Genomic DNA, 23,070 nt, shown 5'->3' with positions numbered 1-23,070 from the left:
AGCTGGAGAGGATAAAGTTTGCCTTGCGAGGGTCTGTGCAGGGGTTCCTCAGGTGGTGGCAACCGTTCCTAGACTATCTCACGGAGCGTTAGGAGGAAGTCAGCAGCAGCAGCAGCCCAGGGGCGGGGTGGGGGGGGGGGGGGGAGGGGGGGGGGGGTTCTTCTGGAGTGGCGTTTGGGTGAAGGTGGGGGGTTTCCCTATTTGTGTTTTTTTTACTGTTATGTGGGGGGTTATTGTATATGGGGGGGGGGGGGTATGTTGAAAATTTGTTGAAAAATTTGAATAAATATATTTTCAGCCTGTCCACCATCTAAAAGTCACAAGTCAGGAGTGTAATGGAATACTAACCACTTGCCTGGATGAATGCAGCTCCAACAACACTCAAGAAGCTCGACACCATCCAGGACAAGGCAGCCCGCTTGATTGCTCCCCCTTCCACAAACATTCAAACCCCCCATCACCAATGAACAGTGGCAGCCGTGTGTACCATCTACATGATGCACTGCTGTACCTCACCAAGGTTCCCCAGACAGCACCTTCCAAACCCACAGCCACTACCATCTAGAAGGACAAGAGCAGCAGGTACCTGGAACCCACTATCTGGAGGTCCCTCTCAGAGTCACTGATGGATCTCTGTGTCTATTCGGAACCCTGGGTATCTGTTATCCCTTCTCAGTTCCCAAATAACAGAGGTCAAGTCTGTGCTTTTTGGCAAAGTCCACTTGTACTTTATTTGTCAGCTGTGCCACTGGTAAAATTTAGAAAGTTTCCAACTAGCTCTGCAGCAAGCTAGTCAGATTGATTGTCTTTTGCGAATACAGTAGTTGAGTTTTCATTCAATTCCAGATCGTAGTAATTCTTCAAATCATAATACACAGGATAAAATAACTAAATAATTTAAACAAAAGAAAGATAGTGATTAACAAAAGCAAGCAGCAAAGGAAATAGGTTTCAGAAATATAGATGGGGTGATCCCGGGATGAGCTTTTTCATCCCGAGAAGTGATTCTTAAGGAGATTATTATCTTAAGGTCTAACCTTCTTTTTACTTCTGATTGGCTTTAACTAATTTATAATTTACTCAATTCGACCAAAATGTCTCTCCATCAATTTAAGAGATATATATATATTTAAATATTTTGGTGCAAATTTCCCATCCCATCAGTTGCCAATTTTCCAAATTATCCACACCTGCATTTAACATTAATTAGAAAAACACCGTTTTTGTTAAGGCATTATCACCCTAGACTGGCTGTTACCATAAAAACTGGACTACTCATACTTGGGACAGCAGCACCAGTTCTTACAATACAATGGGGCCTTTTAGCTAGTTGACGTTACTGACCTTGCAGATGTGAAACCTAAATTTAAGAAAGAAATCAAAGTGTATGATCTGGATTAACTCTTAGTATATTCCCAGCTATTGTTGCACTCAAGTAATGCTTAATATGATTATAGTTAATTATTATGAATGAGTTCTCATTTAACCCTTTGACCTCGATCACCTTCCCTTACTTTCTTATGGTTATAGCTGACCAGAAAAGTCAATTTCTCTCAATCACTCACCAGCCTGACTTGGAAATATATCGCAGTTTCTTCACTATCGCTGGGACAAAATCCTGGAACTCCCTCCCTAACAGCATAATGTGTGTACCTGTACCTCAAGGACTGCAGCGGTTCAAGAAGGCAGCTCACCCCCACCTTCAGAAGGGCAGTTGGGGATGGGCAATAAATGCTGGCCTGACCAGCGACGGCCACATCCCGTAAATGAATTTTTAATAATTCAATTCACCTCTGTATTTTCTTGAACTAATTAGGTATCATCCTCGCTGTTACGGGCCAGGGCTTAGAGAACTCGAAAGTATATCACGGGGTTCATCTGACTCATTACCTTTAGTAGATTTTGGTTATGGGGAGCACAAGGGCCTACTTTACAGCTGTGATGCAACAGAGAACTAAAGTACTTTAAAAACAATACCATGTTTATTTATGAATCCAGTAAACACTTTATAAACCCACAATAAACATCTTAACAACTATCAGCACCAATCATCCCCACAGATACAATATTCTATACGTAACCCTTCAGAACTTTCCTAACAACATCCATAAGTTCTAAAGACCCTTTTTACAGAAAGACAGCAGGTTTAAATTCTTGACAGAAACCGGTATTACTTTGAAATACCGAAATATGAGCTGAAGACAGTCTGTAGCTTGTAGAGAGAGATCATTGTACAGCTGCTTGCTTTGCCTGCAGCGATCCAACTCTGAAAACGAAACTAAAACACACTGTAGCTGCCTGCTCAAAAAATAAAGTGAAAGACAGACAGCCCAGCTCCACCCACACTCTGACATCACTGCAGCTATTTGATAAACACACATTTCTTAAAGGTACATCCACTACAGCTATTTGCTAAACACCTAGTTCTTAAAGGTACTCTCACATGACACTCGCCGTACCACTGCTTTCTGTTTTCTGTTCTTCGGCTATATTTTTCTCACCCAAATTGACATTGCGCCTCCTATTCCATGACCCTCATCTGTTTTTTAAACATTCTTTTATGTGGTACTTTATTGGAGTCTTTCTTAAGATCCATACACAACAGTCATTACTTTGCTTCATCAATCCGCAATATAAACTATTCAAATAGATTTGTCATGCAGGATCTGTCTTTTATTAATCTGTGCTGGTCCCACACAATTAATTCAACCTTCCCTGCGTTCTTGATGTTTCTTCCTGGTTATTGCTTCTAAAACCTTGCTCACTACTGATTTTAAAGTGGCCGATGTGCGGTGACACAGAATTTCCTTGCACCTCTACTTGAATAAGTGTGTCACATGTGACCCATTCCAATCCTTTGGTTCTTCCTCTATCTAAGGAAGCTTGGAAGTTTATGGCATGCATTTTTGCTATTTCCATTTTCCTTAAACAATCCAGGGTGATAACCATACGGACCTTGCGACTTATTACGTCTAAGCATAGCCAGCCTTTCCAATGTGTCCTTCCCATCAATTTAAACCCCATTCATTATCTCTATGTTAAGAACCCACCATCCCCACTTCTGCCGATTATTGTCAGCTTCCTATCTTCCTATTTCTACTGTGCCTAGTATCTGGCACTGGGAGTAATCTGCTAATTTATTACCTTCAATTTCCTACTTTTGATCTTTCTCTGTCGCCCATGAAAGTTTGACTGCAGGACCTCAACATCTGCCCCTCTTTATAATTTGTTTGGGCAGCACGATAGCACAAGTGGATAGCACTGTGGATTCACAGCGCCAGGGTCCCAGGTTCGATTCCCCGCTGGGTCACTGTCTGTGCGGAGTCTGCACGTTCTCCCAGTGTCTGCGTGGGTTTCCTCCGGGTGCTCCGGTTTCCTCCCACAGTCCAAAAATGTGCAGGTTAGGTGGATTGGCCACGCTAAATTGCCCTTCGTGACCAAAAAGGCTAGGAGGAGTTATTGGGTTACAGGGATAGGGTGGAAGTGAGGGCTTAAGTGGGTCGGTGCAGACTCGATGGGCCGAATGGCCTCCTTCTGCACTGTATGTTCTATGTATACTATAAATCATAGTTCACTCCCTCCCCTACACACCGTTCTGCACCTCCTCTGTGGTGTATTTACCTCAGCTCCACGGAAGCAGCACAGTATGCCGGACTCATAGTGACTGTAATAACTTGCACAGAACACACGGGGCTTAGTTGATTGCTTTCCCTGCTTCGCCGAGGAGGATGAACCACACCATATGCATATTAGGTCGACCAGATAGGAACCGACTGACATAGAGAGGGCCCGAGAAGTCGAACTGGGCCCCTTTGTAAATAGTACGCATTATAAATAAACGTCTTCTTTATGTTATTGGACTGGTTCCCTTCGCCTTTATCAAAGTGATGATCACAGAAATTTCTGTCTGTCCCCTGACTCTGGACTTTTACAGCTGGGAGAATATTCTGCTGTTCTGTCCTGTCTGTTCCTTTCACATGAATGCTTTGCACCCCTTCAATGTGACACCCACAACGTTCTACACATCCTGGATACCTCCATCCTGGAGGAGTTATTGGGTTACAGGGATAGGGTGGAAGTGAGGGCTTAAGTGGGTCGGTGCAGACTCGATGGGCCGAATGGCCTCCTTCTGCACTGTATGTTCTATGTATACTATAAATCATAGTTCACTCCCTCCCCTACACACCGTTCTGCACCTTCTCTGTGGTGTATTTACCTCAGCTCCACGGAAGCAGCACAGTATGCCGGACTCATAGTGACTGTAATAACTTGCACAGAACACACGGGGCTTAGTTGATTGCTTTCCCTGCTTCGCCGAGGAGGATGAACCACACCATATGCATATTAGGTCGACCAGATAGGAACCGACTGACATAGAGAGGGCCCGAGAAGTCGAACTGGGCCCCTTTGTAAATAGTACGCATTATAAATAAACGTCTTCTTTATGTTATTGGACTGGTTCCCTTCGCCTTTATCAAAGTGATGATCACAGAAATTTCTGTCTGTCCCCTGACTCCGGACTTTTACAGCTGGGAGAATATTCTGCTGTTCTGTCCTGTCTGTTCCTTTCACATGAATGCTTTGCACCCCTTCAATGTGACACCCACAACGTTCTACACATCCTGGATACTTCTGCACATCCTGCCTCATCTCACTTTTCCGGATGGCGACCGATCCACGATATTTAATTCTTGTTGCCCGTGGGGGTGATAAGTGTTGATTTTCAAGGAACTGAGAGTATGTGATGACGACAGAGCTGATATTGCTGACTGTGTCTGTGCAGACTACAATCTCAGCATTTCATTTAGGACAGAGATACCAGTAGTATTCACCCTGTCATCGCTTCCTACGCGACCTGTGGGCTTGTCTTTAAAATATGAACCTGCTTCTCTGAGCCTCAGTTTCTTGAGGGTCCACGTACCTGTCTCTGTTTCAGATTCGTTTGTTTGAGTTTGATTTGGATCTTCCGCCATGGTGATTTCTGTTGTTGTGGTTTTCTGGGAATAGATGAAAGAGACATTGGATCCATGTACAAATTGGTTAGTCAGGTAAGTGGACTTAAAGAAATGATTTTAGTTGAGAGCAACATTGAGTTGCATTACAAATATATTTCTTTGTGCCTTATGTTACAGCATAGGGTCTAGGTAGTGAATCTTAGACACAACGCACTGACAACATGAGCATTTATATTCAGCACGATGTAACATGATGATCTACATTTTACTTCAAAGATTCCTGTTGGAAAGGTGAATTTGGACATGATCAGATTCAGAAAATGTGGAGAATCTTATTTGGCGACCATTGTGTGATTGTCCTAATATTGGTTTCTGTTGAAATCGATGGAAGTGAACATAAGGAGGAAAATATAATGGCCAACAGATGTGATGCTGATTATTAGAGAACAGTTGATCAATGCGATGATGTTTGAGGAGTCTTAACACTAACCTGTGTGACCACATATGCGATATCTAGTAATCACTTTACAATACATCCAATATTCATGTCCCATTCATCTTAACAATTTAAGGATATGATCAAGACTCAGCTATTCAGCATGTCTATTCTGCTCCGCAATTCAATAATATGCTGTCTGATCTTTTAAATCACCCCAAACTACTGGAGCACCACAGTGTCCCATTATTCTCTTAATATCTGATAATATATAGATTTTTCTCTTGAACTTACTATGGAGTAGAGAATTCCAAAGACGCAAGGAAATCTTCCCTCATTTTAGTCCGCAATAGCTGATGCCTTATTTTGACACTGTGACACATGGACCTAATCTCCAGCCAGGTTAAACATCCACCCAGCATCTATCTTGTCAAACACTCTCCAAACCGGACATACTTCGATGAGATCATCTGCCATTCTTCTCAACTCTAGGGATTATAGACTAAGTGGACTCCACTCTCCTCACTCAACTGCCCTCTTATCCTAACAGACAACTATCGAACCTTGATTGCATCCCCTCTAGGGTCTGTCCACAATGTACAAGGCATAAGTCAGGAGTGTGATGGAATACACTCCAGTTGCCTTTAGGAGTGTGGCTCCAACAACATTCATGAAGCTTGATAACATCCAGCTTGATTGGCACCCCATCCACAAGCATTCAATCCCTCCACCACTGATGCACATCACAGCAGTATGCACCATCTACAACATGCACAGCAGGAACTCACGGAAGCTCACAACAGAGGGCTGGATTCTCCAATTTTCAATTACAATGTGCACCAATGATCGGGCGCGAATGCGCAATGCGGCCGATTTTTAAAAATATGTTTGCGGCCAATTTGAAGGCCCCTTGCAGCCGCCGTAATTAAAAGCCGGCTGCAGCGGCTGATTCGCGCGATTGGGAGCGCCGCGAAGGACGGCCCTGCGACCCTCCCGACACTCGCCCGCGACCCACCCACGGCTCGCGCCCCCGGGTTTGAAGAACACTGGCGTAGAGCACCTGGCTCTAGCTCCCGATATGACCCGGAGAATTGGCGAGTCCGTGGCCGCGCATGCGCACGGCGGCGGCTGCTCCGTGGCATCAGCGGCTCGCCGACCCGACCCGCGAAATAGTGTCCACCCTTCGGCTGGCTCGTGCGTCCCGGACCACCCCCCCAACAGTGCCCTCAGCCCCTGGCAAAGTCCCACTGCCCACTGTTCCCCTCCAAGTCACTCACCAACTTGACTTAGAATCATAGAATTATAGAATTTACAGTGCAGAAGGAGGCCATTCGGCCCATTGAGTCTGCACTGGCCCTTGGAAAGAGCACCTAAGCCCATACCTCCACCCTATCCCCTCACTGCCACCCTATCCCCTCACCACCCTATCCCCGTAACCCCACCTATCCGCTTTATGGACACCAAGGGCACTTTAGCACAGCCAATCCATCTAACCTGCACGTCTTTGTACCGTGGGAGGAAACCGGACTTGGAAATACATTGCTGTTCCTTCACTGTCTCTGGTTTGACCCCCCCCCTCCCTAACAGCACTGTGGATGCACTTACACCTCAGGGACTGCAGTGGTTCAAGAAGGAAGCTCACCACCACCTTCTCAAGGACCATTAGGGATGGGCCTGGCCAGTCAAGCCCTTGATCAATGGAAAAAAAAAATCCATACAGTGACCACGGGGTGCATTTTACATGAAGGGATATCTATCGCCCCCCCACCCCCGCCACTTTACCCTGCACCGTATTACAAGAGACAGTCACGAACCAACAGACGTCTTTTAAAAAGGTACCAAAACGAAAGCACGCAGATCTGATCAAGCAGAGTCAGCAAGATTTCCTGAAGGGCAAATCATATCCGACAAAGAGTCTCTTCGAGGAGGTATCAACCAGGGTAGATAGAGGAGAACATGTTGCTGTTGTATGCGTCTGGCATGGTCAGGTGGCAAACATAGAGTGGGGCATCCTCTTTCTCCCCACCTGGGACCTTGGCATTGTTGCTACTGATAGGCCAGCAGCTCTGGAGAGCAGGACTATCTATGACTGAGGTGTAGAGGTCCCAGAGTTTGCTTGGTTAGGCTGTAATTCCCTGACAAGAGGAAACATCCACCCCCCCATTTCCACCCTGTTGGGACACCTCAGAATCTAAAACATTTTTATCAAAAATCCACCAAACGCCAGTGGATACACAGCTTAACTTCTCCAAACTTTCCTCAAAAGACAACCCGCCCAATCATGGAATTCATGAGTGAGAGTGAACAGGGGAGTGGCACTAGGCAAATTGTTTTAGCAGAGAGCAGGCCCAGTGTCAGACGTTTAGCTGCTGTTGTATAAAGAGTCAAAAGTCCTGCTCCTTTTCACCAACACCTTCATTTCACTTCAACAGACTCTGCACAGAACTCTAACATCACATCGCCGGACACAAAGGCCACCTGAAGCCCTTTTACATATCAGTGTCAATTATTGGATACTTAACATAAATGAGACAACGAATTGGAATGTCTCTTAACCCATGACTTAACCCCCAGATACCATTGGCCAAATGCCCTCCTTGTGTGCTGTGACCATTGTCTCATTGTATGCTGCTGTGACAATATGTGTGCTGCAAGTCATACACATTTGGAAGATGTGTCTTAATGTTGAAAGTTACACCCATTTTGTTTTTTGCCTGCTCAGACACCAAGTAATGCAAATTTTGAAAACCGGATTTGGAAAAGGCATGTTTTAACTGTGAGGTTGTCCCATTCTGTTACTGGATCGAGTTCAGTCTGGCCTGGGATAACTAAGCCTATGGCACGGAAAAAGTCCACTTGGTGAACCGTGTCTGTGCTGGCTGCGAAACGAGGCACGCAGCCTCATCCCACTCCCCAGCATTTTATCAGTAATCCTGCAGGTTACAGCACTTCAGATGAATGTCCAGACACGTTTTAAATGAATTGAGGGTTTCTGCTTCTATGACCCGTTCAGGCAGTACACTCCAGACCCTGCGCAGCCTCTGGGTGAAAAAGGTTTTCCCTCATTTCCCGTCTACTTTATGGAGCAATCACTTCAAATCTGTTCTCCGCACCCACAAACAAGCCATTACCACCCAGCTGCAGCATAACTTGCCAATTTTTATATTCAATGCCCCGACCGATGAAGGCAAGCATGTCGCATGACAACTATCCACTCAATCTAGGCCCCTCATCGAAAAACGTTGAAAATAGGAGGAGGAGGCCATTCGGCCCATCGAGTCTGCACCGGCCCTGGGAAAGAGCACCCTACCCAAGCCCACACCATCACTCTATCCCCGTAACCCCGCCCAACCTTCTTCGACACTAAGGGCAATTTAGCACGGCGAATCCACCTAACCTGCACGTCTTTGGACTGTGGGAGGAAACCGGAGCACCCGGAGGAAACCCACGCACACACGGGGAGGATGTGCAGACTCCGCACAGACAGTGACCCAAGCCGGAATCGAACCTGGGACCCTGGAGCTGTAAAACCACCGCGCTAACCACTTTGCTACCGTGTTATGCAACTCACTAGCTTGAACCTACCTTCCCCCGTATCTTTTGAGCCCCTTCGCCCCAAGTGACACATCTAACTACTTATTGACAACATGCAGGGCAGGATTCTGCTTTGGCCGATGGCGGTATCGGGAAATTCGGAGAATGGTGCACGAAAACCACGGCTGGCGCCGGGCGCCTGACAGAATGCCATGCTCCGGTGCTTCCACAGCGGCGTCAGTGCGCTCTATTCCGCACGTACAGTAAACGCAGTTGACAGATCATTAGCGGGCCTGACCCGGGGCTGAATTCTCCGCCGTCGGGATGCTCCATTTTGCCAGCAGCCCGGGGGTTTCCCGATGGCGCGGGGCCGCCCCACAATGGGAAACCCCATTGACCAGCCGACGAAATGGAGAATCCCGACGGCGTGCCCAATCTGGTGCGATGGGATGGAGAAATCCGCCCCCTGGTCTTTTCAGGGGCCTCCGGGATTGTCTGCCTCCGCCAGGAGGAATTACCAACTTGTGGTTTCAACAATCGGGGTACAGGCACCGTGACTGCTGAGGGAGAGAGAGGGGGACAAAAGGTGCCCAATTGCTTGCTGATAGTTGTGCCGCTGACCGAGGGCCTTCTGCCAGGGCCGGGGCAAGTAGCGGAGGCCGGCCAGGGGGTGGGCCATGGGGCCAGGGTGGATGGCAGGGAACACCATTGCCTCAGCCTGTAAGGCAGCTATGCGGCTGCGCACGCCACTGATTACCCACTGTGAACTTAGTGCCACAGGTTGTATGGGCGTTCCCCTCGGTCACCCCCCCTCCTCAGGTACCCTCTGGTCCAGCCAACCCTTCAGCCGGATGAGGGGTGCTCCAGCGTGAACAGAACCATCTTGTTTGCTGGGACTGTGTGTGGGGAGTGGAGTGCTAATCGATGGCTACAGCTTGTCAGCCTCTCGAGTGCCCAGGAGTCAGTCTGGTAAACCTTCTCTGCATTCCTTCTATAGCAAGAACATCCTTCCTCAGATAAGGAGAGCAAAACTGCACACAATATGATGTGACCTCACCAAGGCCCAGTGTGATTGCAGCAGGACAGCCCTGCTCCTGTACTCGCATTCTCACGCCAGGAAGGCCAGCGTACAATTTCCCTTCTTTCCCGCCTGCTGCACCTGCCTGCTTACCTTCAGCCATCGGTGTATGAGGACACCCACGTTCTCGAAAACATTTCCCTCTCCTAATTTCTGGCAATTTAGATAATAGCGACCAAAGTGGATTTATCCAAATTATACTGCAAATGCCATTCATTTGTCCACTTACTCAACTTGTCGAAATCACACTGGGGGATCTCTGCATCCTCCTCACAGCTCACCCCCCCCCCAGCTTTGGGTCATTTGCAAATTTGGAGATATTACATTTGTTCCCTCATCTAAATCATTAATATATATTTTGAAGAGCTGGGTCCCAGCACCGATCCCTCTGGTACACCACTAGTCACTGCCTGCCATGTGGAAAAAGACCCGTTTATCCTAATAGAAATGTTGCCCCATTCTGCAAATAGCCGTTCCTGCTGGCAAGATCGGCATGCTAGCAGGAAATCACTCTGGGCGGGATTCGCCGGCTGAGCCCGCCGACCAGAAATTCCCGCCTGGGCTCAATGGACCTTTAAATGGTCCGCATCCCGCCCATGGTGACCTTGCAGCGGGCAGGGCGGAAGAATCCAGCCCTCTAAGTGAGGCCTTGCCAAGATGAAGCTCCCTGACACCAAAAAAACGGCAATTCCCGTTGGATAGCGAGGCCTTTCTTGGCGCTGTAGCCACCGAGAAACATCCCACGAGAAATACCCAAAATCAGAATTTGACATTTGTCGACTGAATCGCACCCAATGTTTCCCAATCCATCATAACCAACTCCTGTCTCATGTCACCGTAGTTTTCTTTACTGGACGCCAGGCTCAGAATCAACAATGTTACGCTCCGTCTTGATGAAAAATGTTATCACATTTTGTTCCCTCATCCCCAAGGGGTCTCCCACAACTAGGTGGACAATCATTCCTTTCCCAATTACCCAGTACCCAGACCAGGATGAACTGTTCTCTCGTTGCTCCTTCAACATATTAATCACAAATACCATCCCGTAAATTCTCCAGGATTTCCTCCTCTATGGTATTGTGACTCATTTGATTTTCCCAATCTATATGCAGATTAAAGCCATCTATAATTACATATGTGACATTATCGCTTGCATCTCTAATTTCCTGTCTAATTCCATTCCCAACATCACCAGTGTTATTTGAGTGTCTATTTACAACCGTCACTAAGGTTTTTTTTTTCCCTTGGTGTTTCTCAACTCGACCCATACAGATTCCACATTGTTGGAGCTTCTGGGCGAGATCAAACAGGAAGGTTTCTGAGTTTCGTTTGTAGCGGGTTTTGCTGGGTATTTCCCGTCAGATCTGTTGATGAGTTCCCACCGCTATCGAACCACACTAAGTCACTTTTGTGGGCGCTCTGGAGTTTTTGACAGGTCGAGCCCACCATTTATTTCAACACTGGGGGGCTGTATTCACTGACCAGGCCGGCTCCTCAGAGATCCAGACGCCATTTTGAAATGGGGTCCCAATCTCTAAGTGAGTCTGTGGGTCCCCCAGGCCCCCCACCCATGGGCAATGTCAGCCCCCATACATACAGACCTTAACCCACAACCCGCCAAGTGAGGACACCCCGCTATGTGGTCCCTGGGTGCCCGCCTCTTCAGCCGCCCTCCACACCCATTTATAGCCCCCCATTCCAGGAGCCCCACCCTTCACCCTCCCAAACCTCTCAGAGATACCTACCTCCTTGGCCTGCACCCCCCCCTCCCCCCCCTTCATACCCCCCCCTCCTTTCATGGGCTTGGACCCCCCTTGGGCCATTGCCAGTGCCATCCTGGCAGTGCTCCTGCCAGCTTGGCAGTGCCACCCTGGCCCCTTGGCATTGCTAGGTTGGCAGTGCCAAGGTGCCCACATTCCAGGGGGAGGGCTAGGGGACCCCCTGCCGTATCCCTGAGCACCCAGGGGTCTTCAATGGCCTGGGAGACCCGCGGGTGCCGCGTTTGTGTTGACCTGAACTGAACAGTGCCTCCTCGTCGAGCGCATCAAGGCCGGCAGATCAGACCCAATATCTTTCATCCCTCCGGCAGTGATCCCTTTCTAACCAGCAATGCAACTTTCTCTTCTTGTCCGTCGTTCCTAAATACTGAATAGCCCGAATGTTCTTTTCCCAACCCTGGCCACCCTGCAACTATGTCCCGTAATTCCGACTATATCATATCCGTTTATCTATTTGCACTATTTATTCATCCAGTCCATTGTGAATGTTCCACGCGTTTAGGCACAAAGCCTGCAGGCTTGTCCTTTTTCACATGACTTTATTCATTGTTGTTCACTGTGGTCCTGTTTGAATCCGGCCCTTTGTTGCTCTATCACTTTTCTTATTCCCTTTTCTGTCTTTTGTTTTTGTCCTTGATTCCCCTCCTCCGCTCCTTCCATAGGTTCCCATCCCCAGCCATTTTAGTTTCAATCCTCCCCAACCATCAGTCCCAGTCCTGTCCAGATGTAACCCGTCCAGTTTGTACAGGTCCCTCCTCCCCAGAACTGGTCCCAATACCGCTCCTCCTCACACCATCTCTTCAGCCACACCCTTCATCTGATATATCCTGTTATTCTACTCTGGCTGCACATGGCAGTAAGCCTGAGATCACTACCTTTGAGGTCCGACTACTCAAGTGTCTTCCTAACTCCTATTCTTCTTTGAGGACCTCATCACTTTTTTTAACCTATGTCTTTTGTACCAATGTGTACCACAACCACTGGCTCTTAACTCTCCCCCTCCAAAATGTCCTGTAACCGCTCCTAGCACTCGGGCAGAAACATTGCGTCCTGGAGACTTGTTTGTGGCTACAGAAGTACCTGTCTATTCCCCTTGCAATTGAATTCCCGATAACAATTACTTTTTACTGCTCCCCTCTGCAGCACAATTTTGGACATCTCAATCTCATCTCTTCTCTCCTCTGTTACTCAACCTAGCCAATCAAGGCCTGCACGGTGACACAGAAGACAAAGAACAGTACAGCACATGAAAAGGTCCTTCGGCGCTTGAAGGTTCCACCGATCGTGGTGCCTGTCTAACCTTGGGCAGCACGGTAGCTTTGTGGTTAGCACAATTGCTTCACAGCTCCAAGGTCCCAGGTTCGATTCCGGCTTGGGTCACTGTCTGTGCGGAGTCCGCACATCCTCCCCGTGTGTGCGTGGGTTTCCTCCGGGTGCTCCGGTTTCCTCCCACAGTCCAAAGATGTGCAGGTTAGGTGGATTGGCCATGATAAATTGCCCTTAGTGTCCAAAATTGCCGTTAGTGTTGGGTGGGGTTACTAGGTTATGGGGATAGGGTAGAGGTGTGGACATCGGATAGGGTGCTCGTTCCAAGAGCTGGTACAGACTCGATGGGCCAAATGGCCTCCTTCTGCACTGTAAATTCTATGAAATCTAATACATTTAGAGTACCCAATTCATTTTTTCCAATTGAGGGACAATTTTAGCGTGGCCAATCTACCTATCCCGCACATCTTTGGGTTGTGGGGGCGAAACCCACGCAAACACGGGGAGAATGTGCAAACTCCACACGGACAGTGACCCAGAGCCGGGATCGAACCTGGGACCTCGGCGCCGTGAGGCAACAGGGCTAACCCACCGCGCCACCGTACTGCCTTCCAATCTAACCTAAAACCTTCTGCCGTTCTGGGGTCCGTATCCCTCTATTCCCCATTCATTTTGTCAAGATTCCTCGTGAATGTCGCTATTGTATCTGCTTGGACCACCTTCCTCAGCAGTGCGTCCCAAGCACCCATCACCCTCTGTGTAAACAACCTGCCTTGCACATCTCCTCTAAACTTTGCCCCTCACACCTTAAACCTATGTCCCCCTAATAATTGACTTTCCCACCCTGGAGAAAAGCGTCTGACTATCCACTCTGTCCATGCCATTCATACTTGACGAATCCTCTATCAGGTCGTCCCTCAATTTTCATTGGTCCAGTGAAAACAATCCCAGTTTATCCAACTTGTCCTCATAGCTAATACCCTCCACTCCAGGTAACATCCTGGTAAACCTCTTCTGTACCCTCTCCAGTAGCCTGTCTCAGCTGCCGCCAACCAAGTAAGTCTCCAGTTAATGCTCGCTACATGAATTATCTTTGGTATAGAACCTTAGTTAGGCCACACTTGGAGTATAGTGTTCAATTCTGGTCGCCACACTACCAGAAGGATGTGGAGGCTTTAGAGAGGGTGCAGAAGAGATTTACCAGAATGTTGCCTGGTATGGAGGGCATAAGCTATGAGGAGCGATTGAATAAACTCGGTTTGTTCTCACTGGAACGAAGGAGGTTGAGGGGCGACCTGATAGAGGTATACAAAATTATGAGGGGCATAGACAGAGTGGATAGTCAGAGGCTTTTCCCCAGGGTAGAGGGGTCAATTACTAGGGGGCATAGGTTTAAGGTGAGAGGGGCAAAGTTTAGAGTAGATGTACGAGGCAAGTTTTTTACGCAGAGGGTAGTGGGTGCCTGGAACTCACTACCGGAGGAGGTAGTGGAAGCAGGGACGATACGGACATTTAAGGGGCATCTTGACAAATATATGAATAGGATGGGAATAGAAGGATACGGACCCAGGAAGTGTAGAAGATTGTAGTTTAGTCGGGCAGTATGGTCGGCACGGGCTTGGAGGGCCGAAGGGCCTGTTCCTGTGCTGTACATTTCTTTGTTCTTTGTTCTTTGTCAGTCCCTCAAAAAACAGATTCAAATTCATGAGGCATGACCTCTCCTTCACAAAACCTCAACCAAGTCTGTGTAATACCAACAACATCACAGTTCCCAATGCAAGCTCTAAGTTCATCTGCTTTACCTGTTATACTTCTTGCGTTGAAACAAATGTGCTTCAGACCACCAGTCCTGCTGTGTTCACCAACTTCTCCCTGTCTGCTCTTGTTCTTAGTCTTACTGGCCTTATTTTCTAGTCCCCCCTCAGTTATTTCACCTGCTGACCCATTGCTCTGGTTCCCACCATCCTGCGGTTAGCAGACTAGATAGGCCGAATGGCCTCCTTCTACCCTGCAGGGATTCTATGGTTTCCTCATAGCCAAATTTTCCAGTCCTGGCACCATCCTGGTAAATCTCCTTTATTCCCACTCCCAGTGTAATTACTTCCTAATCACTCGTTAAACTCGACACTCGGTGTGAAGTGGTTCTGCCTCTAATTAACAAAATAAACATTCACAAGGTACCAGATAGCTCAGTCCGTGAAAATCCACCCAGAGTTACAGGGAACCATAGCCTCCCCCTCTTTACTGAATTGTAAATTTGAACTGGCACAGTTGAACCAGGTTGGGGTAAATTCCAGAGTTTGCATTCCTGTCTTTTGCCCCTTAACAGAAATTTAACTGTTTCATCTTCACACAGAGGAGGGATTTGGCATCCTGGGATAAATTGGACCCCCCCCCCCCCCGCCCCCTGCCTCGGGGAACTACAACCCCCACGCCAAAAGGAACATTAAAACAAATAAAATATTGAATTGGGACTTAGGACCTTACCTTGATCCTGCAAAGGATTTTCTGCCTCTCTATTTCCGTGGAGAATGTTGCATCGTTGTCAGTTCATTAGAACCAATGGGCTACAAGTTCCTTGTTCGACTTCAGCAAATTGCACCTTGAAAGTGTGACTTGCTCCTTGCTTTGGGAGATTCAGAGCCCAGCCCCTAGAGTGAAAACTGCGGTTGGCCCGAGAATGATGTCAGCTCCAAAATTCCTCACATGCTCCAGCAGAGAGGACTTGCTGTTGAAATCAAACCAAACCAGTTTTGACAATTCGCAACTGTGTGTGGGTGGGGGTGGGGGGGGGGGGGGGGGGGGGGGGGGAAACAAAACTCTGTTTATGAAGGTAATATTTCACCTTCTACCGACAAGTTCAGTAACTTGGACACAGTTTACTCTCAGTAAACTTTAGATTTCTGTACTTGAGGATATTAATGGAGAAATATAGAATATAGGTGCCGGAGAAGGCCATTCGGCACGTTAACTCTACCATTCATTATGATTCATTATGATAAAAACCATTATTATTGTTATTATGATCATGACTGGTCAGCCGACTCAATAGTCTGTTCCCACCTTCCTGCCATATCCTTTGATCCCTTTCAGCCCAAGAGCTTTATCTAACTCCTTCTTGAAAACATACAATGTTTGGGCCTCAACTATTTCCTGTGGCAGAGAATTCCATCGGCTCATCGCTCTATGGTGAAAATATTTCCCCTAATCTCTGTCCTAAATGGTCTACCGCATATCGTCAGACTGTGACCCTTGGCTCTGGACTCCCCCACCATGGGGAACATCCTTCCTGCATCTCCCCTGTCCATTCCTGTTGAATTTTAAAGGTTATTAAGAGATTTCCCCACTTATTCTTCTTAACTCAAGCGAATAATATCTTAACCGACTCAACCTTTCCTCAAATGTTTGTTCCACCATCCCGGGAATCAGTCTGGTTAACCTTCACTGCATTCCCTCTGTAGCAAGGACTCCCTTCCTCAGACAAAGAGAACAAAACTGCACACAATATACCAGGTATGGTCTCACCAAATCCCTGTACAATTGCAGCAACGCATCCTGCTCCTGTACTTGAATCCTCTTTATGAAGGTCAACATAGCATTTGCCTTCTTTAGCGCCTGCTGCACGTACATGCTTGCTTTCAGCGACTGGTACACAAAAACACCCAAGTCTCATTGCATATTCCTCTTTCTCAATCTATAGCCATTCAGATAGTAATGTGCCTTCCTGTTTTTTTCTACCAAAGTGGATAATCTCAGATTTATTGACATTGTACTGCATTTGCCAGACATTTGCCCACTCACTCGACTTGTCCAATTCACACTGAAGGATCTCTGCATCCTCCTCACAGCTCACCCTCCCACCCAGCTTTGTGTCTTCTGCAAATTTGGAGAAAGTACACTTCAATCCCTGATCTAAATCATCCGTAAGAATTATCAACAGCTGCGGTCCAACAATTGATCCTGATTACCCCACTAGTCACTGCCTGCAATTCGGAAAAAGATCCGTTCATTCCCACTCTTTGTTTCTTGTCTGCCAACCAGTTTGATATCCATCTCAGTGCACTGCCCCCAATTCCATGTGCTTTAATTTCACACACAAATCTCTTATGTAGAACTTTTTCAAAAAACTTCTAAAAGTCAAAATAAACCACATCCATGGGCTCCCCCTCATCAACCCTTACGAGTTACATCCCCTCGAAAAATTTCAGTTGATTTGCCAAGCATGGGGTGCAATTCTCCCATTGGGAGTCGAAGTGCTGACGCCGGAGTGAAAACCGGAGTGTTTCACTCCCGCGTCGGAGCCCACTCCCAGCCCCCTACTCTACCGCCCCCGGGGGGCTAGGAGCGGCGTCGCGTCATTTACGCGTGCCGGGCCTTGGTGCCGCGTAAGAGCGGTGCCGCGTAAATGACGCGGCCGGCGCCACGTAAATGACGTCACCCGTGCATGCGCGGGCTGGCCGGCGCCAACCCGCACATGTGCGGTTGCGGTCCTCCCCGAGGCCGCCCCGCTAGAAGATGTCTGATGGATCTTGTGGGGCGGTGGAGGAAAGGAGGTCCTCCTTCAGAGAGACCGGCCCGCCGATCGGTGGGCACCGATTGCGGGCCAGACCCCATTTGACGCCCGCCCCGGTGCAGGAACCCTCCCCACAGGCCACCCCCCCACAGCGTTCCCGCGCTTTTCCCGCCGACAGCGACCAGGTGTGGATGGCGCCGGCGGGAACCCGTCACGTTGGGCAGGCCGCTCGCCCATTCGGGCCGGAGAATCGCCGCTCACCCGTTGCAAACGGCGAGCGGCGATTCTCCCAGCGGCCAGCCGTGATTCTCGCCGCGCCGGTTTGGGGGGGTAGAGAGAATCACGTGCGGGCGTCGGGGCGGCGTGATGGGACACAAGCGGCGCCCCGACGATTCTCCCGCCCGGCGTGGGGGGTAGAGAATTCCGCCCATGATTTCCCGTTTGTAAATTCAAGTCCGATTCTGCCACTGCTTTTCAATTGCTCTGCGATAAATTATTTATAATGCGCTCTAGAATTTTACTGACCTTTGAGGTCCAACTTCTCAACTGTCTTCCTAACTTCAATTCTGCTTTTAGGACCTCATCACTTTTTTTTACCTGTGTAATTTGCATCAACGTGTACCACAAACACCGGCTGTTAACCGTACCCCTCCAGAATGTCCTGTAACCGCTCTGAGACATCTTTACCCTAGCACCAGGGAGGCAACATTATATCCTGGAGACTTGTTTGTGGCTACAGAAATGCCGATCTATTCCCCTTACAATTGAATCCCCGATAACAATTGCATTCCCATACTTTTTACTCCTCCCCTCTGCAGCACAATTTTGTTCATCACAATCAAATCTCCCCTCACCCTCCTCTGTTCCTAATCCTATCCAATCAAGGGCGGCTCGGTGACACAGAATACAAAGAACAGAACAGTACAGGAACAGGTCCTTCGGCCCTCCAAACCTCCATCGATCATGATGCCTGTCTCACCTAAAACCTCTTGCACTTCCAGGGTCCGTATCTCTCTATTCCCATCCTTCCATGTATTTTTCAAGATGCCTCTTAAACGGCGTTATCACATCTTCTTTCACCCCCTCACCCAGAAACGCTTTCCAAGCACTCACCACCTTCTGTGTAACTAACCTGCCTTGCACATCTCCTCTAAACTTTGCCCCTCACAACTGAAACCTATGTCCCCATGTAATTGACTTTTCCAACATGGGAAAAAGCATCTGACTATCCACTCTGTCCATGCTATTCAGAATTTAGTAAACCCTGACCAGGTCACCTTCAATCTTTGTTGTTCCAGTGAAAACAATCTGAGTTTTCCAAACTGTACTCGTAGGTAATACCCTCCAGACCAGGCAACATCCTGATAAACCTCTTCTTCACCCTTTCCAAAGCCTCCACATCCTTCTGGTGGTATGGCAATATTCTACGTATGGCCTAACTAAGGCCCTGTACAGCTGCAGCATAACTTGCCAATTGTTATACTCAATGCCCCGACCAATGAAGGCAAGCATGCCGTATGCCTTCTTGACTGCTTTATCCACCTACGTTGTCACTTTCAGTCATGTGTGGACCTGTACGCCCAGATCTCTCTGCCTGTCAATACTTGCGTTGAAACAAATGCACTTCAGACCACCAGTCCCACTGTGTTCACCAACTTCTCCCTGCCTCTCTTATTTTTAGTCTTACTGGCCTTATTCTCTAGTTCCCCCTCAGTTATTTCACCTGCTGACCTACTGCTCTGGTTCCCATCGCCCTGTGGTTAGCACTGCTGCCTCACAGCACCAGAGACCCGGGCTCAATTCCACCCTTGGGTGACTGTCTGTGCGGAGTCTGCACATCCTCCCCGTGTGTGCGTGGGTTTCCTCCGGGTGCTCCGGTTTCCTCCCACAGTCCAAAGATGTGCAGGTTCGGTGGATTGACCACGATAACAAACACATTGCCCCTTTGTGTCCAGGGATGTGCAGGTTAGGTGGGGCTATGGGGATAGGGTGGGGGCAGTCGGGTCGGGTACACTTTCAGAGGGTTGGTGCAGACACGATGTGCTGAATGGCCTCTTCTGTCCTGTAGGGTTTCTATGCTTTCCTCATAGATGCGTTTTCCAGTCCTGGCAACATCCTGGTTGTAGCGCACAAAGACTCCGTGAGACGAATGGAGTGAAGTCGATGAGGCTTTATTAAGCGTGTCTGTTCCCCCGCAGCTCGATAGTAAACTGGCCTGCGGGGAAAGACTCCGGCTTCTTATACTCCGCCTTCAGGGCGGAGCTTGAGGTCAACGGCCAACCAGGACCCAGGATCTGTCAGCCAATGACATTAGGGCTTCCAGTCCCACATGACCCCCAATACATACTACCACACTGGTAAATCTCCTTTGTTCCTTCTCCAGTGGAATTACTTCCTCATCACACGTTAAACTCTACACTCGGTGTGAAGTGATGGTTCCGCCTCTAATTAACAAAATAAAAATTCACCAGGTAGCTCAGTCTGTGAAAACCCACCCAGAGTTACAGGGAGCCATGTCCTCCCCATCTTTACTTTGTCGAATTTACTGAATCGTAAATTCCAATGTGGGGACGAAGCATAATTGAATCAGGTTGGGGTAAATTCCAGAGTTTGCATTCCTGTCGTTTGCCCCTTAACAGATGTTTAGCTGTTCCATCTTCACACAGAGGGATTTGGCATCCTGGGATGAATTGGACCACCCCCCCCTCTGGGAACAACAACCCCCACGCCAAAAGGAACATTAAAACAAATGAAAGATTGAATTGGGACTTAGGACCTTACCTTGATCCAGAAAAGGATTTTCTGCCTCGTTATTTCCGTGTCGACTGTGCTAGTTGCGTCGTCGTTATTTCATCAGAACCAGTGGGCTACAAGTGCTTTGTTCGACTTCAGCAAATTGCACCTTGTAAAAGTGACTTGCTCCTTGCTTTGTGAGATTCAGAGCCCAGCCCCCAGAGTGAAACCTGCGGTTGGCCCGAGAATGATGTCAGCTCCAACATTCCTCACATGCTCCAGCAGAGAGGCCTTGCTGTTGCAATCAAACCAAACCGGTTTGACAATTCGCAACTGTGTGTGAGGGGGAAAAGCCCTGTTCACGAATGTAATATTTCACCTTCTACCAATAAGTAAAATGGCAAAAGAGGTTAGAAATAAATTGCCACATTTCCGCCTGTAATTTCTTTTGTCGAATTGTCCCAATGACAATGGGAGCGTTCAGTTGTATGGAGAATTGGAAAATCAAAGTTAAAGGAGAGAGTAGAAGTGCAGGTTAATGCTGAGGACTTTCAACTAATTATAGGAGCCCGAAGGCTCAGGAGAGGTTTGTAAAGTTTCCAGACCACGGTAATAGAACAGAGAGTATAGAGAGCAGAGAGCAGGAATCTAACCTCAGGCAGAGCAAAAGAGGTGACAAGTGAAATGAAAATCACTTATTGTCACAAGTAGGCTTCAAATGAAGTTACTGCGCCCCGAGTTGCCACATTCCGGCGCCTGGTGCAGGAATTGAACCGTGCTGCTGGCCTGCCTTGGTCTGCTTTCAAAGCCAGCGATTTAGCCCAGTGTGCTAAACCAGCCCCTTAAGTATGAGAAGGGAGGTGGTCAATTCATGACTGAGGGTGTTGTACCTAAATGCACGCAGGATACGGAACAAGGTAAATGAGCTTGTGGCGCACATTGAAATTGGCCGTAACGATGTTGTGGGCATCACAGAGACGTGGCTGCAAGGGGAGCAGGGCTGGGATCTAAATATACAAGGATATGTGTCCTATCGAAAGCACAGGAAGATGGGCAAAGGGGGCGGGGTTGCATTCTTTGTAAGGAATGAAGTTAAATCGATAGCAAGGAGCGACATAGGATCAGAAGGCATAGAATCTGTGTGGGCTGAGTTGAGGAACCGCAAAGGTAAAAAAACCCTGGTAACTACAAAGACAAGAGGGAGGAGCTGGACAGAGTTGATTGGAGGGGGAGCCGAGCAGGGAAGGCAGTGGAACAGCAATGGCAGGAGTTTTTGGGGGTTATTCGGGAGGCACAACAGGCATACATCCGAAGGAGGAGGAAACAAGGTCAGGGGAGGACGAGGCATCCATGGCTGGCAAGGGAAGTCAAGGACACCATAAAAGCAAAAGAAAAAGCATACAAAATGGCGAGGATTAGTGGGAAGCCAGAGGATTTGGACGCCTTTAAAAGTAGGCAGAGGACAACTAAAAAAGCAATAAGGGGGAAGAAGATGAAATATGAGTGTAAGCTAGCTAATAATATAAAGAAAATAGGAAGAGTTTTATTCAATATATAAAAGGTAAAAATAGACGTTGGACCACTGTAAAATGAGGCTGAAGATGTAATAATAGGAAACAAAGAAATGGCAGAGGAACTGAATCGTTCCTTTGCGTCAATGTTCACAGTGAAAGGCACCAGTGGGATGCCAGAGCTCCAGGAGGATCCGGGGGCAGAGGTGAGTGTAGTGGCCATCACTGAGGAGAAGGTTCTGGGGAAACTGAAAGGTCTGAAGGTGGATTTATCACCTGGACCAGATGGACCAGACCCGAGGTTTTGAAGGAAATAGCTGAGGAGATTGTGGAGGCATTGGTGATGATCTTTCAGGGATCACTGGAGGCAGGAAGGGTCTCAGAGGACTGGAAATTAGCTCATGTAACACTGCTGTTTAAGAAAGGAGGAAGCAGAAGACGGGAAATTATCGGCTGGTTTGCCTGACTTCGGTCATTGGTAAGATTTTAGAGTCCCTTATTAAAGATGAGGTTGCGGAGTACTTGGAAGTGCATGATAAAATAGGATTGAGTCAGCCCGGCTTCGTCAAGGGGAGGTCATGTCTGACAAATCTATTTGGGTTCTTTGAGGAGGTAACAATGAAGTTAGGCAAAGGAGAACCAGTATATGCGATTTATTTAGATTTCCAGAAGGCCTTTTACAAAGTGTTGCACAGGAGACTGTTAAATAAGTTAAGAGCCCATGTGTTAAGGGTAAGATCCTGGCATGGATAGAGGGTTGACTGACTGGCAGAAGGCAGAGAGTGGGGAAAAGGGGTCTTTTTCAGGATGGCAGCCGGTGACTAGTGGTGTGCCTCTGTGAGAGGTGTAGGTATTCCGGATCCGAAGTGTAGCCACCTCAGATGGCCAGCTGCAAAGGACCATTGGGAATTATGGCCAACCCAGGACTCAGACAGACTCAGAGCTTGTGTGCGTATTTGCAACCCAGATAGCTAGACGCATTCTAATGCATTCTAATGGACCATTTCCCCAGAACAAAAGAACTGTACTCAGGTAACCGATACAGATACAGACTAATCGGCGCCACTCCCTTTACTCAGGGAGCTGAAACAGCCAAGGTCAATGACCATTAAGGACACGCCCAGCCATCAAGGCACCCACCCCTTTATTGACCAAAATCGAAGGCAGTGATCGAAGCCTGTCCAAGTTAAGGACCGCCCCAAAGAGCGCGAAATCCCAGAGGGATAAGAAGAGACACAGCCATGTGCTCGGTCTCTCTTGGATCCG

General features: G+C 48.0%; 1 protein-coding gene across 1 annotated transcript in view; it reads right to left on the bottom strand.

Moving 5' to 3' along the window:
* LOC140411323 (uncharacterized) overlaps positions 1-23,070 on the bottom strand; it is a 196,212-nt gene that overhangs the window by 41,981 nt on the left and 131,161 nt on the right. Inside the window, exons 16-17 of the mRNA XM_072500444.1 lie at positions 20,342-20,367; positions 4,922-4,997 (exon numbers count right to left, since the gene is read on the bottom strand). Coding sequence (XP_072356545.1) covers positions 4,922-4,997; positions 20,342-20,367 — 102 coding nt within the window. The remainder of the gene's footprint in view (positions 1-4,921; positions 4,998-20,341; positions 20,368-23,070) is intronic.

Source organism: Scyliorhinus torazame, chromosome 4 (assembly GCF_047496885.1).
Source record: "Scyliorhinus torazame isolate Kashiwa2021f chromosome 4, sScyTor2.1, whole genome shotgun sequence".
NCBI lineage: Eukaryota > Metazoa > Chordata > Chondrichthyes > Carcharhiniformes > Scyliorhinidae > Scyliorhinus > Scyliorhinus torazame.
The sequence above is the reverse complement of the archived record's forward strand: the minus strand, read 5'-3'. Positions and strand labels throughout refer to the sequence as shown.